General features: G+C 46.4%; 1 protein-coding gene across 1 annotated transcript in view; it reads right to left on the reverse strand.

Moving 5' to 3' along the window:
* Positions 1 to 8704, reverse strand: part of Scnn1g (sodium channel epithelial 1 subunit gamma) — a 36725-nt gene extending 28021 nt beyond the window's left edge. The window contains exons 1-4 of the mRNA XM_004670204.2: positions 8572 to 8704; positions 5321 to 5668; positions 2654 to 2963; positions 333 to 523 (exon numbers count right to left, since the gene is read on the reverse strand). Coding sequence (XP_004670261.1) covers positions 333 to 523; positions 2654 to 2963; positions 5321 to 5637 — 818 coding nt within the window. The 5' untranslated portion in view covers positions 5638 to 5668; positions 8572 to 8704. The remainder of the gene's footprint in view (positions 1 to 332; positions 524 to 2653; positions 2964 to 5320; positions 5669 to 8571) is intronic.
* Between the last annotated feature and the right edge of the window lie 9792 nt (positions 8705 to 18496).

Consider the following 18496-nt stretch of genomic DNA (forward strand, 5'->3'; position numbering starts at 1 on the left):
AAGTGGAATAGCTCACAAACAAGAACATGGGAACTTCTTCCTTCCTCCCCCACAGACTGGTAGCTGCCGGTCATAGGTACGCACCACAGTAATGTGCAAAGCTATAGGCACATGTACATGTTCTGTGACTGAGCTATGGTGAGCGATTCAAGGAGTTTAAGGCTGTTGTGACTCTATGCCACCTACACTGATCACTGACTCTGTACCCTAGCTCCCTCGTGCTGATTCAGTGAGGAGATGGCTCTTTGCTCCCAAGACCTACAGGGGAGCTGCAGGTGTATGCAAGGGATGTGGGGTGCAGAGCCTCCAGTCCTCAGGGATCCTCTCCGGACCTGGCATCGCAGGACACGCCATCGAAGAAGCAGGTAACCAGCAGCTCCTCAGCAGAGTAGCTCATGTTGACCTTCTTCTCCAGAGGCACCTGCGCCATGATGTTCATGTAGTGCAGCTTGTACCACTCCTGGATGGCATTGAGCCCTGAGCTGAAGGTGTAGGTGGCACAGTCGGAGGTGTCATTTGAACACTGTGAAAAAGAGGAGACACAGCTGAAGCTGTTGGTCCCATCACAGCTGCTCCCCAAGAAGGAAGGCAACACAAGTAACTGAGACATAAGGCCAGACACACAGGCGAACAGGATGGAAAGCCCGGGAAAGGATGGGGCTCTGCTTACTTCTGGGAGCTTGGTGAGGTCAACCTCAAGCCTCAAGGACAAAAGGGGAAGAAAGGAAAGATGCTAAGGCTGACTCCTATGACTTCCTATTAGCATTTGCCATCAGGCAAGAAGCAGAACCAGTTTCCTGGGGTCTCAGCACATCTGGGGTTTGCCTGACGAGTGCTGCTTCCTGCCTGCGGAGTCCTTCCATTTCCCACTGCAGAGACAATCTAGAAATCTGGATTCTAGCCCAGATTCTAATACTCCTTCTCTGCAGGATCTTAGGCAAGACATTAATGGATCTAATATGTCACTAAAAAAAATGTTGATTGAAATACCATCCTACCCAACCACATTTAGTAAGCAGTAGGGCTTGTGTTTGAATTATGTAATGATGAGGGCTCTATGGAGAAACTGGTACATTCCAGACATTCTCATTGCCCAAGGCTTGGAAACTTTCTTGAAAGGACAGATATCTAGGAATTCACTTGGGTATCAAGGAGACACTTCCAGACCATATGAAAGGAACTAGGAAGTCTTGGAAGGCTGCATGATTTTGATAAGGGGCCATTTTTGTAAGAGTTGTGACTAGATCCACCAGGTCTCACCATCAAGCAGTAGGCCACATCCTCCAGAGGTGGCACGAGAGGCCTGCAGGTGATAAAATTTGCCCAGAGTAATGGAATTCACTGTTTGGTGAATGGCCCCTAAAATGGGACCAGAAGGAGAGACGAGTGAGTCCACAGTGTCTCATGAAGCCAAGTACTGACGGGAACACTGGTGTCTCTGCGACTGTTCGCTTTCTCACTTATGGTGTCTGTCCTCCAATTCTGCTGTGGGGAAAACTGCCCCATCCTCCATTAGCCATTAGTCAAGAGTTGATCAAGTGTCTCCCAGTTTGGCCAATCAGAGTTCCAAGAAGTAATTTGAATCTTAGATACTAATAAAAACAGTGGAAACAAATAACTTTGTGTGAGTTGTATATGTGCATGCATGTCCGTATATGTGTGGTGCAAGTGTTTGTGCGTGCATGTGTGCAGGTGTGTGTGTGTGTGTGTGTGTGTGTGTGTGTGTGTAGAAGCTGGAGGTCAATGACAGGTGTCTCTCTCTATCCCACTCCGCCTTATTTACTGAGACTGGGTCTCTTGCTGTGTGTCCACATGTGTGTGCAGGTGTGTGTGTTTGTGTATGCGCAGGTGTAGAGGCTGGAGTTTGATGTCAGGTGTCTCCCTCTATCACACTCTGCCTTATTTCCTGAGACAGGGTCTCTCACCGCATCCAGAGCTCACCATTTCCGCTAGTCCAGCTACCCTTGCTGCAGCTTGCCTTGTAGATTTGCCCCTCTCTATCTCCCAAGCCCTGCAATTACAAGCACACTCCCCCCACACCCACTGCCTTTATGTGGGTTCTGGGGACTCAAACTCAGGCCCTCAGGCTTATGGGGCAAACATTTTGCCAAAGAGCCATCTCCCCAGCCCTGAAGTCACTCCTTTAACATCAGTATCTGAAAGAGCCCATAATTTCTTGCCACCTAGGTTGCTCAATCTCTCATTTCAGTCCCCCACCCTTTTTTTTTTTCTGAGGTAGGGTTTCACTCTAACCCAGGCTGACCTGGAATTCACTATGTAGTCTCAGGGTGGCCTCGAACTCATGGTGATCCTCCTACTTCAGCCTCCCCAGTACTGGAATTAAAGGTGTGCGCCACAATGCCTGGCTCATTTCTGTCCTTTAAGAGGTCTCCATGAGCTAGCTACTGGTCACCTCCTAAGATCTGTCCCATGTGTAAGACTGTCTTGGATGTTTACTGTTGCTAACAGCCAAATCATCTGGACTTAAAGTGTCTTCCTTCCAATTGGTCTACAGAGGGCTGGAGAGATGGCTCAGAGGTTAAAGGTACTTGCTTCCAATTGGTCTATAGAATGAAATGACCGAGGCAAAGAGACCCTGACTACAGCCTCCAGCTCACCCTGTGCCCACGAACTCTGAGGAAGTATGTCTTACCAGTTGGAACCCCACCAACTTCTTGGAGTCTTGGACATGCATGACATTGGAAGCCTTATGAATGATGTTCCCACTAATTTTCCGCTTCCGGCCGGTGAAGAAGTCCCTGGCTTTGCCCTTCTCATCCTTATTGAAGACCAGCAGCGGAATCAGGTTGAGGAACCTGGGTGTTGTGCCTTCCCAGGCTGAACTCCGGGACCTTGTTTCCCGGCGTTCCCGAGGCTTAGCCTCTGAAAAGCCGTACAGGGACTCCAAGGCCGAATTGGTTTCTTTGTCCAAATCAGCCAGAAGGTAGCCCACAGCACTGCGCCTGCCAAAGTGGGAAGGAAATGTCAGGGACAGGGGACACCTCTCATGAAAACAGTCACTTCTGCATGTTGTTTTCCACCCAGGTGGGTCAGCCCTGTGGCCATCTCCTGCTCACCCCCCCCCGGCTAAGAGGACCAGACCTTTAACTCCCTGCCCCACTGTCTCTGCCCAGTGGGGGAAAAGCTCATGGGTGACGCTTGTGTGACCTCCTGTGGCTTCACCTGTGTGTTGATGAGCTGGTCCCAAGCAGCATTTCTGGAGTGATGAAATGGAAATGGCTGCCTTATAGCAGTCCCAGTGCAGACAAACTGCTAACTTCAAGTCTATCTAGGGGCCAGGCTCCATCTCCCTAGACAGACACACTCTGCCTCTACCCGCTGGGTGTCCCCCAACCTGATGACACTCACGAGCACAGGAGAATAAAGAGGGGACTTTACCCAACACCATGACATTGCGTCTGAAGTCTTCACTGTGCTGAGTCAGCCCGGCCTCCCTCTCCCCTGCTCCTCTCACCCCAGGCACAGACCACGCCCCATGCGCGGTAGCTGAGGACACTGATTCCAGAGCCAAGACACTGGTGCCGCTGTGACCCCTCCTGGTACTGGTTATGACCTTGAACAAGTTACTTAGCTTTTCTATGTCTCTGTTTCCCTCTTTGCTAATTTGGGGAAGGATCAATGAGTCTATTATGAGCGTAAGAAATATAGCTGGGTGTGTTGACACCTGCCTGTAATACCAATACTTGAGAAGCTGAGGCAGGAGCAGTTTGAGGCCAGCCTGGGCTACATAGTGACTCTATCTCTAAATAAATAAATAAATAAATAAATATTAAAATCAAAACATCAATGTGCTGAGCATGGTGACACATGCCTGTAATCCCAGCATTCAAGAGGTAGAGGTAAGGGATCACTGTGAGTTCAAGGCCAGCTGGAGTCTACATAATGAATTCCAGGTCAGTGAGGGCTAGAACAAGACCCTGCCTCAAAAACAAGCAAAAAAAGGGGGTTGTGGCTGGCGAGATGGCTTAGCAGTTAGGGTGCCTGCCTACAGAGCCTAAGGACCTAGGTTCGATTCCCCAGTACCCAAATATGCCAGATGCACAAGGTGGCACAGGCATCTGGAGTTCATTTGCAGTGGCTGGAGGCCCTGACATACCCATTCTCTCCCTCTTAAATAAATAAATCTTTTTTAAAAAACAAAATAAATATGTAAATGCATGCATGCGCATATATGTAATAACTGTCACTATTACGTGTAGAGTATGAGTAGGTATGTGAAGTTGCTCCTTCAGTACAAGGAAAGCTGCACCAGGGCAAGCACAGTTCAGGTGGTTCAGTTCTCTGCCTCAGAGGCCAGCCTAAGGCAGGGCAATGCGCAGGTGCACACTAACTGATTAGGAAACAGGTGTGCATGGAAGAGGAGATAAAAAGAAAAGACTGGGAAGGAAAGAAGTAAGAAAGGGAAGAAGAAAGAAAAGATTCCAGATGGGACTGGGAAGATGACTCAGCAGTTGAAGGTGCTTGCTTGCAAAGCCTGCTGGCCTGTAGTTTAATTTTCCAGTGTCCATGTTAAGCCAGATGCAAAAAAGTGGCACAAGGAGGAAAACCTGGCGTGCACCCCGTATATACATATATACATACCACCTTTAAGTAAATAAATAAAATTACTGCGGAGGTAGAGAATGAGCCTGAGACCTGGTTTTGACTTCAGTCTTTGCCACCAACTCGCTGATGGCTCTGAACAAGTTAGCTTGTTTTGATAATCTTCCTCCTCCTCGTCCCTTCTCCCTGCCTCCTCTGCTCTGACAAATTCTGCTGTATTCTGACTACCTCTCAGGTCAATTTTCCATAATCCCTATGACCCATTTAAAACAGGTCCTGCCACAAACAATAGGGCAATACCAAGGGTTGGTCCAGCCAGGGCCCAGGATCTCAATTAGTGGGCTGGGCTCACTGAGGGGAGGGTTCGGGGCAGCTGGGATGCTCCTAGCAGTCATCAGAATGTCACTTCTGAGTCAGCCTGTGTTTTGGGGAGAGTGAGGGTGTGAACTCGGGTGGGAAGAGGAAAGGTTCAGCTGGGCTTGATGCGTGGGTCTGAAATGGGCAGTGTGTGCTAGCTCATTCTAGAACCACCTCCAAACAGATCCATGCAACCTCCCCTGCCTGCCTTCCTTAGACTGAGGGGCTGAAAACTTGGTACAGATTTGGAAAGTGGAAGAGGGCAGTTCACCAATGTTGGTGATGAAATTAAATTTCTGGAACGTATGTCTGCAGGCTGGTGTGGCTCTGGGGCTGCCACTGTGAGGGAAGGTCCTTAGCTTCCAGGAAAAGCTAGACTTCCCACTTGCAGATCCCTTACTTGTAGGGGTTCATGTTACAGATGGTGACAGCAGGGAAGTCCAGCTTCCGGAAGTGGACTTTGATGGAGACTGAGACGGTGTAGAAGGAGATGACGAGGAGGGCACACTGCCAGAGTATAAGGGCCACTGCGGTCAGTGTGAACAGGATCCACAGGAGGCGCCTGAGGCGGCCACGGGACACCACGATGCGGCGGCAGCCGTGGGTGTTGGTGTTTAGGCAGTACCACTGCATCAGGTCCTTGATGGTCGGTGCCTGCGGGCCTCGCACCGGAAGATTCTTTCTGATTTTGGCTTTGATCTTCTCTCCGGGAGCCATAGTGACGATGGCCTTTGCAGCGGGCAGAGCACTGGAAGGGCAGAGCAGAAGGACAGCTGAGCTCCCAGGAGCCGGCCTATTGTCACATCCGGAATGCCAGGGGCCGGGGAACACCAGCCCACGTGTCCTCAGAGGCCTCCTTCCTCTTCCTCTGTGGGCTGGGCAGGCTGCATTCTGAGCCCTTGGCCCCTTCTCCAGGATGTTTGCTTTTGGCCACCACAGCTGCCTCCTCCTCTATGGGCCCCCAGGCCTAGTCCTGTGGGGGCGGGGTGCAGCATAACCTGTATGTACTGGCCTGACTGGCTGAAGGACCTTTTCCCAGGCCGTCCTGGGGCACATGCTCTCACAGTAGCCTGGCCTGACCTCCCTCGCTTATTGTGCGGGGGTACTATAACCCGTGCCTTACCGCTTTCATGAGCCCACTCTCCTGAGGGTAACCCTCATATCTCATGATGTCCCCTGGTGCCTAGCAAAGTGTCTCCCCCACAGAGCACACACTCAGAAACATATCACTGGCAGGTGAAATCTGCCATAGATCATGTTCCTGACCACATGTTCCCCAGCCCTTTCCCTGCATGTGAAACGATTTCTAGTTTCGTTTCTTCTTTTTACAGTCAAACTCCATGTACTTTCAAGCACCTCATATAACAGCAGCCTACAACTGCTGAGCAGGCATGGTGCCATATTTCCTGATTTTAAGATATCATTGATTTGGAGAATTCACCTTGATTTAATAACAGCTCTTGGTGTATTGGGAAGCAAATGACCACATTCACTAATGTCCATGACACATCTCAGTTGCAGAAACTTTACAGTGGGAAATATTCATTTTAGAAATGAACCCACAGGCTGGAGAGATGACTTAGTGGGTAAGACACTTGCCTGTAAAGCCAAAGGACCCAGATTCAATTCCCCATGACACACATACACAGGGTAGTGCATGCATCTGGAGTTCATTTGCAGCAGCTGGGGGCCCTGGCACAACCATTCTCAGTAGCTCTCTTTGAGGGGCCTGGTGATGCATTGACACCCTCTCCCTCAAAGCAAGCAGTGAATTCACAATATGTCAAACTAAAGTGAGAAGCAATGAGGATGGATCCTGAGCTATTTAATTTCCGGACTCTGGACAACAAAAGCCTTCACCCCAAGACGTTAGAGTGCCTCTCGAGTTCGTGATGCTAGTGAGCTTAAGGCTTAGAATATGGAAGAAATAGAGTACTGGGGTCAGGACCATGATGTTCAGAGGCAGCCAGACGGCCCAAACTTTCCACAAACTTACATGATGTTTTTCTGAGATATAAAAAAACCCACCCATCTCTGATCCTCAAAATTTTATTAGAACCTGGATGTGGTGGCACATGTCTTTGATCCCAGTGCTCAGGAGGCAGAGGTAGGAGGATTGCTATGACTTTGAGGCCAGTTTGGGACAAGAGAGTGAGTTCCAGGTTAGAGTGAGAACCTAACTCACAAACACCAAAAAAAAGAGAGAGAGATATTAGCTGCTTCTCACCGCAGACAATTCTAGGATTCCTCTACCCACGTACCCTTTGCCCACAACTAACCCGACCCCAGTGGACCGGCCAGTAATGCCAATGTCCTCAAGGTGTTCAGACAAGTACTTCAGCTTCAAGGAGCGGCTGCAGACAGTGTGTACCCACAGCTTGATGGCGCCCCTGGACCCCTCACTGAGGGATTGAAGCTGACAGACACAGCACTCGCTCTTCTAAACATGTTACAGGCATTAGCTCATTTAATGCTCTCAAGTCTTCTGAGGTAAGCATGGTCATTTCCTCCATGATACAAAGGAAATGGAAACATGGAGAGGGTAAGTAGCTTACCCAAGGTCACATTAGAAAGTGGCCAGGCTGGAGGCTGGAGAGATGGCTCAGCAGTTACTTTTTTTTTTTTTTCCTGCAAAGCCTAATGACCTGGATTTGATTCCCCAGTACTCATATAAGGCCATATACACAAAGCAGTGCATGCATCTGGAGTTCTGTTTGCAGGGGCTAGTCACCCTAGTGTGCCCTCTCTCTCTTTCTGCCTCCCTCCCTCTCTCTCTCTCTCTCTCTCTCTGCTTGCAAATAAATTAAATTATTTTAAAAGAAGGAGAGTGACCAGGCTATTCTGTTCTTAAATAGCAGCTCTCACGCTGTGCCCAGGCTCCTAATTCAATCCTTGTTACACGTTGTCTAATTTAATTCTCATTACAGATTATATGAAGTGCAAAATGGTTAGGTAACTTGCCCAAGGTCACACAGGTAAAGAAGGACTTACAAGATTCTTTCAAATTCCAGGTCCCTGGTTCATCTTGACATCTGTTTTTCTCTACTGCAAACCCTTGGCTATCCCTAACCTTGCCTCTTCCCCATACCAGGGAAGGAAGTAGAAATTTGGAGAGGGATGAAAGGTTTGCTTCAAGTCTAGGATAGGTTCGCCCAAAATGTGAACAGGAAAGTCTGCGGCCACAGTCACAATCCCATGCGTGCCCTACTGTTCCGAAATCCCTTGAACTTCAGACAGGCCACAAGGCCGAGTGTCTGATGGAAGATGCTACAGACGCTCTGCTCCCCTGAGTCTAACGACCTGGCAGTCTTCTGGCCTAAGCCCCCTCTGCTTCCAGACAGCTCCGGCTGAAGCCTCCAGCCCGGGAGACTCCCAGCCGCTGTCTGCATCTTTCTTCAGCAGTCACTCCCCCAAAAAGCTCTCCCTTCACAGGAACCAAGTCTGGGAACCCAGCTGAGCTGGGCGGAGAGAAGTGAGATGCCTGCCTCCAACGACTGTCACTACTCCAGGCCGTCGTGTGGGTGGACCTCAGGGCTGGAGCCGTATCGCCCCGGGAAGGGAAGGGTCTCAGCATCCCGCCACCCGCGTCCAGAAAGCCACCGCGCCCTGCGGTCGCTCTGGTACCCGAAACCCCGACGCGGCCCGGCTCACCTCGAAGCTGGCGGCTGGCTTGTGCGCGGTCCGGGTGTTATCCTCTTCTGCGGGCCTCAAGACGCCAGCATCTCCAGGAGGCACAAGGGCACTCGTGGGCCGGACCGGGGCCCCGCCTTCGGCCCCGCCTCTCACCTGCCCAGGTGTTTTTCCCCAGGCCACCTAGGACCCGCCTCAGCCCGCGACGCCGCAGCGCCACCTGCCGCCCCGCAGCCTGCACTGCACCTTGCTCTGCGCTGCGCGTGCTTGCTGCCACCCTGCGGCCACCCGGCACCTTGCAGCCCCACTGAGTTTCGGGCTCATCTTCCCCAAAGCACCTCTTAGCGCCTCCTTCTGTCTCAGCAGTGATACGCGCCTTCTGCTCTGGTCCGGATGACTGGCGCCTTTCTGTCACAGCACCAGCAGGAATCCCAACCAGGGGTTGGCTTAGAGATTAAAGGTACTTGTTTGCAAAGCCGGTTGGCTCCGGGGGTTCCATTCCCCAGTGCCAACGTAAAGCCAGAAGTACAAACGTACAAAATAGGGCATCAGTTACAGTGGCAAGAGGCCCTAAACACCTATACACACACACACGCACTCTCACACTCTCAAATCAATAGTTTATTAAAAAAGAATTCCGGGGCTGGAGATATGGCTGTTGCTTGCAAAGTCTGACAGCGTGAGTTCCATTCCCTAGTACCTACATAAACCCCGATGTACAAAGCAGTGCATGTGTCTGGCGTTCATTTGCAGTGGCAGGACACCCTGGCTTGCCAGTTTTCTCTCTCTCTCTCTGTTTCTTTCTTTCTTTCTTTCTTTCTTTCTTTCTTTCTTTCTTTCTTTCTTTCTTTCTTTCTTTCTTTCTTTCTTTCTTTCTTTCTTTCTTTCTTTTTTGAGGTATGGTCTCACTTTAGTTCAGGCTGACCTGGAATTCACTATGTAATCTCAGGGTGGCCTCGAACTCATGGTGATCCTCCTACCTCTGCCTCCCGACTGCTGGGATTAAAGGTGTGCACCATCACTCCTGGCTCTCTCTCTCTCTCTCTCTTAAATAAAGAAAAAAATACAGCTTGGCATGGTTGTGCATGCCTTTAATCTCAGCACTTGGGAGGCCAAGATAGGAGGATTCGTGTGAGTTCGAGGCCATCCCGAGACTACATAGTAAATTCCAAGTCAACCTGGGCTAGAGTGAGACTCTACCTTGAAAAAAAAAAAAGAGAGAGAAATAAATACATAAGTACATAAATAAAGAAATCCCAAGCAATTGCTTGTCTCTTGCCTTTTGGACCCCTTGGGGACTAGCAGCCTGAAGCTACTTCCAGCTATGGGCAACATGTGCTGTGCGGCCCCTCCTGGGACTTTCACTTGCCTTCTTATAGGGTCCCATGTAGATGACTACTATAAGTGAGTTTAGGAGGCTGCACTTGGGAAGGGCCATAGATAGATGCCTTGGTCAAGACCCTGAGAGTCAGCAAGAAATGGGCCCAGGCAGGGGAGGCTTTAAAAAGACATTAAAGCTTCTTTCTCTGATGTAGTTTGTTCACCTTTACCTACAGACCTTGTTAAAATTCAGACTCTGATCCAGTAGAGGCAGGATGGGTCTTGAAAATTCGAGTTTCTCTTTTTATTTTTTAAAAATATTTTTTTTTCTTTCTTTATTTGAGAGAAACAGAGAGAGAGAAAGAGGAAGAGGCTGATAGACTGGGCATGTTCCTGCAATGACTGTTATGGGACCACGCCAAGGGCGAGTTGCCCAAGTGGGTACAAAAACATCTAGAATCATTGGATGGAGATTTAAATAAAATGTCTCAGCTGTTTTCTTGTGATGCATGTTCATCATGAGAACGAACATGAGAATCTACACCCCCCACTAAGAATCAACATAAGAACCCACACCCCCACTAAGCACAGTCATTAGTCATTGTTCACACTCACTAGTATTGTTTGCATTCAGTATATACTGCATGTCTGTGGTGGTGGGATTTTTAAATATATACATAGTTACATTCTTTTTTTTATAATAAAGCTATATTGGGGCTGTGGATATGGCTCAGCAGTGGCCACCCAGCATACCTGCAATAAGATGAGAGGAGAAGACAGGAGAAATTTTCTGGAAGCTTGTTGTTCAAGTTGTTCTGGTGAATAGACAGACCCTGTGTGAAGCCAGGTGGAAGGTGAGGACTCACACCTGAAAGTTGTCCTCTGATCTCATGTCAACATGGTACATGCGTACCCACAGTTACACACACATGCACACACATGCCTAAAAAGCCACATTTTCCCCTCGTGATACTGTATAGGCAACTTGCCTTGCCCTGGTGTACTTTTACTTAGGTATTCAATTTACATAATTTACATAACCAGTTTTTTGGCACATTTACTATCTGCAAACTTTCCCTAATCTCCATAGAAAATCTTCAGGTACATCTGATTTTTTCCTTTGCATAAACTCCTACTAATGGGATTTTCCCCCGTTAATGTACTTACTCATTTTAGTTGATAAAACAAAAAACAGGACAGTTACAAGAGCAAGGTGGGGCTGGGGAGGCGGCTCAGCAGCTAAAGGTGCTTTCAAAGCCCGATGGCCAGTGCTTGATCCTCCAGCACCCACGTAAAACCAGATGCACAAAGTGGTGCATGCCTCTGGAGACTGTAGTGATAAGAAGCCCTGGTGTGCCCACTCTCTCTCTCTTTTCTCTCCCCCCTCAAATAAATAGAAAATATTTTTAATTTATTTTGAAAAGAAAGAAAAATAGCACCATTAGACCAGTCTTATAAAATAAATGGGGAGAATGTACTCTTATAGTAAGATAAATAAAGTAGTCAGCTAAAAAGAAAAATGAAGTTATGATATTTACTGGGAAATAGATGGAATTGGAAAAACTTATATACTAAGTGAGAAAACCCAAGGCCAGAAGCACAAAAATCACATATTGCCTCTCATATGTGGATCTAACTTTTAACATTTGCTTGTATGTAAATAAAGGGGTATGAGACTGAGTATTGGTTATTATTATAAATTGGAGACCGTAAGAGGGGAATGACAGATGATGAGAAGTAGAGAAAGGACAAAATAAAATATTTAGTATGAAAGTAGAAAGGAGGGCTGGAGAGATGGCTTAGTGGTTAAGCGCTTGGCTGTGAAGCCTAAGGACCCTGGTTCGAGGCTTGATTCTCCAGGACCCATGTTAGCCAGATGCACAAGGGGGTGCACATGTCTGGAGTTCATTTGCAGTGGCTGGAAGCCCTGGCATGCCAATATCTCTCTCTCTCTCTCTCTCTCTCTCTCTCTCTCTCTCTCTCTCTGCCTCTTTCTCTCTCTCTCTCTCTCTGCCTCTTTCTCTCTCTGTTACTCTCAAATAAATAAACAAAAATGAAAAAAAAGAAAGTAGAAAGGAGACAAAGTTGGGGGGAAGATACAATGGGGAGGGAGAAGGGCAGGGAAACCAAAAATAGGTGTGAATATACCATAATGAAACTTAATTCTTTGTAAGCTAATAAAAATTTTAATAAAAAGAAACTTTGGAGAAGCTGGGGAGATGGCTTGGGGGTTAAAGATATTTGCTTGCAAATCCTGCCAGGTCAGGTTCAATTCCCCATTACCCACGTAAAGCCAGATTCTGAAGTTCATTTTCAGTGGCAAGAGGCCCTGGTGTGCCAATATTCACTTCCTCTCTCTCTCTCATCACAAATCAATCAATAAATAAAAATATTAAAAATAAATTCTTGAAAGGAAAAGTAGTAACATTATAATAGTCTTGTAAAATAAAATGGAGAGAATGTGTACCCTTATAGTAAGATGGATAAAGTACAAACCATTTAAAATTGCATGTATGTTTAGAAAAGAGGTTATTCCTCAAGAAAGGTTTACAAGGGCTTTTTACTGGTCTGTGCTGTTTTATTTTGTTGAAGTAAATACATGTGAGCAAGGTATAGTTGCTCAGGCTTACAGCCCCAAAGAGAAATCAGCAAATTCTGGATGCAAAAACATCTGCTAGCCAGTTTCCCTACCTGCAATTGGCAATTGTTCATTAAGTACTCCATTCGCTTGGCTGGTCACACTCTCCAAAGTGAATACCACTTGGAACTATTTTTGCAATGCCTGTAGGATCCCTGAGTTTTAGAGGGTTAGCATTGGTGTTCAGGTTCTCAAGAGACAAGTTACAAGAAACAGCAGGTGACAAATCTTTCAGAGCCAGAGAGTTAGAGACATGTAATGTGGCTTAGAAGACCTGGCTAAACCAAAATGAGGGCTTAGGTGTCAGTGTGGGAAGCCAGTGAGATAAATAGGTTTGCTTCCACATAAAGCTATTCCCAGGATTCCTGTGGCTCTAGAAGATACCCTTCATCTCTTGCTGATATCAACTTGCACCACCAAGATAGGATCAAGTCTCTTTTGGGAACCAACTGTTGATCATGGGGAGTAGACACCAGGGTTCTAGGTTCACTTGTGAAAATTCCATCATCATTTTTCTGATGCTGCTTCTCTCACAGGAAGTTGGCTTCTGGGGGATCAGCACCGTGGACAGCAGCTACAGGGCATCTTGGCGTCCCCTTGCAGGCAGAAGGGTTCTCAAAACACCACACGCTGCAAATGAACTCCAGATGCATGTGCCACCTTGTGCATCTGGCTTACGTGGGTACTGGGGAATGCTTATCTCTTAAATAAATAAGTAAACACTATATTTAGAATTCCACGTGCCATTTGAGGATGGATTGGGTGGAAAGGATCAAGGAGCAAAGGGGACAATCTCCAGCGAACCAATTCAGCCCATATCTATGAAATCAAGCACAGTTAGATTGCCTTGATAACTAGAAATGCACAGTGAACTCTTACTATTCAGGGCACTCTATAAAGTTGCTGGACATTGAATTAGTCAATACTGAACTATCCTCCAGGCAAAAATGAACACTTTCTTCACTAAGAGCCTCTTGTCAGAATATAACCATACAACCACATACCCCCACACAACCACAGAATTACATACAATCCACCCAATCACACTATTTACTTATGGGGGTTTCTGTTTAAAGTCACCTTGTATAACTTATGATTGGTATGTTAACATTGATCTCATGACCAACAGGATAAATAAAGTGTATCTAATAAACTGATGACATTTTCTCACAAAGGAGCATCACTTTCTCCTAGAAGCACTTCAGAACTGTTTATGGAAATCTATTATAAGCAGAAAACTTGCCAAAAATATGAGAACACTGGCACGAAAAGAACTGCAGAGAGGAGCACTTGCTTATAGCGCGACAGCTGAGATAAGGAGGCAGAGTGCTGCACACGTGATCCTGGCTGAGAATGTGCGTGTTGGATGACTCAGGTATCTGGTGCTCTGCGCATCCATAAGAGCGCCTCAGCACTGCTTGAAGGGTTACAGGTGAACTTCAGTGGTTAAAAGAATTCACACATATGGAAGTTGTGGATAATGAGTGTTGACTATATAGTTTGGTTGTCTTTAAATCAACTTGGGCTGATGATTTCACTTGCTCTTCTTATTTTAGGGTGGACAACTAGGTTATTCTTTTTTGTTTGTTTGTTTGTTTTTGTTGTTGATGTTTCAAGGTAGAGTCTTGCTCTAGCTCAGGCTGACCTGTAATTGACTATGTAGTCCCAAGGTGGCCTTGCACTCATGGCAATCCTCCTACCTCTGCCTCCCGTGTTGGGATTAAAGGTGTGCACCACCATGCCCAGCTAGGTTATTCATTTGCTCTCTTATATATTTTTTTATTTTTCGAGATAGGGTCTCACTCAAGCCCAGGCTGACTTGGAATGCACTATGTAGTCCCAGGCTTTCCTTGAACTCACAGTGAACCTCCTTCCTCTGCCTTTCAAATGCTGGGATTAAAGGCATGCACCACCATGCCTGGCCTAGCTCTCTTGTTTTTAGTGGAAGTATTTACAGCTATAAATTTCCCTCTACTAACTGTTGGAGTATGTCTCATAATGTTTGACATATTGTGTGTTTACCTCCACTCATCTCCAAGTATTTTCTAATTAATTTCTCTTGTGATACATATTATTTTTTGAGGATCATGCTTATTTCTACTATATTTCTGAATTTCTCTAATATCATTCTTTCACTAATTTTGACTCATTTGTGGTCAGAAAACACACTACTATGGCTAAGATAAGGGTCCCCCAAAGATCCACATGTTAAAGACTAGGCTCATGGCACTATTGGAAGGTGGGGGAATCAGGCAGGGTATGTAGCTGAGTGGGGTGGTTGGATTCAGGTGACCCCCATAAACTTAGGTATTCTGAATGCTAGATTCCCAGCTGATGGAGGTTTGGGAATTAACGTCTCCTGGAGGCAGTGTATTACTGGGGGTGGGCTTATGGGTATTATAGCCAGTTTTTCCATGCTAGTGTTTGGCACACTCTTCTGTTGTTGTTGGCCACCTTATGTTGGCCAGGGGGTGATGTCCACCCTCTGTTCATGCCCTCATTTTCCCTGCCATCATGGAGCTTCCCTCGAGCCTGTAAGCCAAAATAAACCTTTTTTCCCACAAGCTGCTCTTGGTTGGGTGATTTTGACCAGCAATGCAAACCTGACTGCAACAGTGAAGATGACCTCAAACTCGGGATTATTATCTTCCTGCCTCAGCTTCCTGAGTGCTGGTATTACAGGCATCTGCCACCATGCCCACATGCCAGTAGAACCTTTAAGGAATAAGACCTACTGGGATGTTTAGGTCACAAGGGGAAGGGCCAACAAGAGGAAGATGGGATGCTATCCTCTCTTCGCTTTGCTTCCCCATCACCTTTGTAAGAGCACCTCGCTCCTCCACGTACTGTGCATTGTGCTGGTGTTCTGCCTTGCCTGCCTCGCCACAGGGTCAGAAGCAACAGGCCAGGTGATTACAAACTCATAGGCAAAAATAAACTTTTCCTCTTTTGAAGTTTATTTTCAGGGCTAGGAGGATGTCTCATGGTTAAAAGTGCCTGCTTGTAAGGCTTATTTCAAATATTTTGTGACACTAGTGGAAAGCAGAGTAACACTTTATGATTCCAACCCTTGTAAATAGATCTGTGAGTGATTTATGGCCTATCATGTTGTCTGTCCAGAGCTCTGATGAACTTAATAACAATATACTAGTCATCAATCTAATGCCACACTCTACATTCTGTTCCTTATGCATTCCCTTTCTGTAGTTCTCAAATACGTCCAGATACAGGCCCAGCTCAAAGGCTTCTCAATATGTGTCTCTCTTCCTGGATGCTCCTCCTAATTTTCTCCTAGCTCCTTACTTCATCTCCTGTTTTCTCCTCCTCCTCCTCCTTCTTCTTTTCTTTTTTGTTTGTTTGTTTTTCCAGGTAGGGTCTCGCTGTGGCTCAGGCTGATCTGGAATTCACTATGTACCTTCAGGGAGGCCTTGAACTCATGGGGATCCTCCTACCTCTACCTCCTGAGTACCGGCATTAAAGGCATGTGCCACCACACCTAGCAAGTTTGTTTTTTTGAGGTAGGGTTTCACTCTAGTCCAGGCTGACCTGTAATTCACTGTATAGTCTCACGGTGGCCTGGAACTCACAGTGATCCTCTTACCTCTGCCTCCTGAGTGCTGGGATTAAAGGTGTATGCCACCATACCTAGCTTTTTTTTTTTTTTTTTTTTTTTTTGAGGAAGGGTCTTGCTCTAGCCCAAGATGACCTGGAATTAGTCTTAGGCTAGCCTCAAACCCACAGTGATCCTCAGTCTTCTGAGTGCTGGGATTAAAAGCATGTACAGCCACACCCAACTTCACCTCCTTTTGATCTCTGCTCAACAGTAAGCCTTCCATGATAAATTGATTTAAAAATTCCATGCTTTGTATGATGTTTCTGTCCTCTTTTCCTGTTTTATTTTCTCCATAGCATCTATTTAAAAATATTATTTATTTATTTATTAGAGACAGAGGGAAAGAGAATGGGTGCACCAGGGCCTCTAGCCACTGCAAACGAACTACAGCTGCATGCACCACCAATGTGCATCTGGCTTATGTGGAACCTGGAGAATCGAACCTGAGTCCTTAGGCTTCACAAGCATGCACCTTAGCTGCTAAGCCCTCTCTCCAGCCCCTCCCCCCCCATAGCATTTATTTTTAATGAACACATTGTGCTCAATGTACACATGTGTGTTTATTACTTGCTTATTGTCTGTCTCTTTTCCTTTTCTGGTCACTGTTTCTTGTCCAGTGGAGAGAATGGTGCCTGGCACACACTCAGAGCTCAATATGCATTTATCAATGTGTAAGCCAGATAATGAACCAGTCCTCGTAGTCGAGCTGGTCCTTGCTCTGGAAGGCCATGTCCAAGGAGGTAGGGATTGTCTCAGAGGCACTGCAGGCTGGAGGGCTGCAGTGTACAATAGAAAACAGTTATATTACAGGTTTCACATTCTGAGATCTATGACTTGCAGTTAAATGATATCCACAAGACCAAGCTCCTGGGTGTACAGCCTGTGCAACTGTGCAAGGCTCCATCTTAGAAGGATGTTTTATGCTTGCCCTTTCTATCATTGTCTTGAAATTCATAGTAAGTTTTTTGCACAGAGCTCTATATTTCATTTTCAAATGATGTAGTTAGTCCTAGACATGCAGAATTCTCAGGTAAAAATGAGTAAATGCTACAGGAAACATGCATGGAATTCAGCCAGATCAGAGCTTCCCCAACAGGAAGACTCAGAGTAAGAATGTGGGCTAGAAAATTCAGACCTCAGCCGGGCGTGGTGGTGCACGCCTTTAATCCCAGCACTTGGGAGGCAGAGGTAGGAGGGTTGCCATGAGGTCAAGGCCACCCTGAGATGACAGAGTTAATTCCAGGTCAGCCTGGACCAGAGTGAGACCCTACCTCGAAAAACCAAAAAAAAAAAAAAAAAAAAAAAAAGAAAGAAAATTCAGACCTCAGAGGGGAAAACAGTAAGCCAACATATATTAACTTTTCAATGATTCAGTCTCTTGATTCAGTTTGGGGGAGTGGGGTGGAGTAGTATCATTGGCAATGTATGCATGATTTAAATATGTATGCTGGGCTGAAGAGATAGATGACTTAGTGGTCAAGGAACTTGCTTATGAAACCTATGGACCCATGTTCAACTCTCCAGGTCCCATGTAAGCCAGACACACAAGGTGGCACAAGCACAAGGTCGCACATGCACACAAAATGATGCATGCATCTACAGTTCAATTGCAGTGGCTGGAGGCCTGACACACCAATTCTCTCATTTTTTCACTCTTGCTCTCATTCTCTCGCATGAAAAAAGGCCAATCTGTTGGTTTAGCCTCAGAAAGATAAAATGTACCATAGCTCTGAGAAGAAGTGACAGGAGTGCTCAGCACTGCAATAACTCTATCACACCTTCCAAGGCTCTGGGTCTATTGTGAAAGAGGTGGCAGAAAGAATGTAAAAGCCAAAGGAAGGGTAGGACTTCTTACAAAGCACTCTTTTAGACACAAAATAGCCTGGATATCCAAGACCTTATGGCACTACCTACATAAGACCATCATACTAGGAGGAAAAGATGATGATATCAAAATAAAAGAGAGACTGATTGAGAGGGGAAGAGGATATAATGGAGAGTGGAGTTGTGAAGGGAAAGTGAGAGTGGAGGAAATTATCATGGTTTACTGTCTATAATTATGGAAGTTGTCAATAATAAAAAAATAATAAGTAGGGCTGGAGAGATGGCTTAGCAGTAAAGGCATTTGCCTGCAAAGCCAAATGATCCCGTACAACTCTCCAGGACCCAAGTAAGCCAGATGCACAAGGGGGCATATGCATTTGGAGTTTGTTTGTAGTGCTCATTCTCTCCCTCCCCCCCTCTGCTTTTTTCCCTCTCAAATAAATAAATAAATAAAAATAATTATAAATAATAAATAATAAAATGTGGTGTAGGCATGATTGCACATGCCTTTAATCCCGGCACTCAGGAGGCAGAGGTAGGAGGATCACTGT

Source organism: Jaculus jaculus, chromosome 12, assembly GCF_020740685.1.
Source record: "Jaculus jaculus isolate mJacJac1 chromosome 12, mJacJac1.mat.Y.cur, whole genome shotgun sequence".
NCBI lineage: Eukaryota > Metazoa > Chordata > Mammalia > Rodentia > Dipodidae > Jaculus > Jaculus jaculus.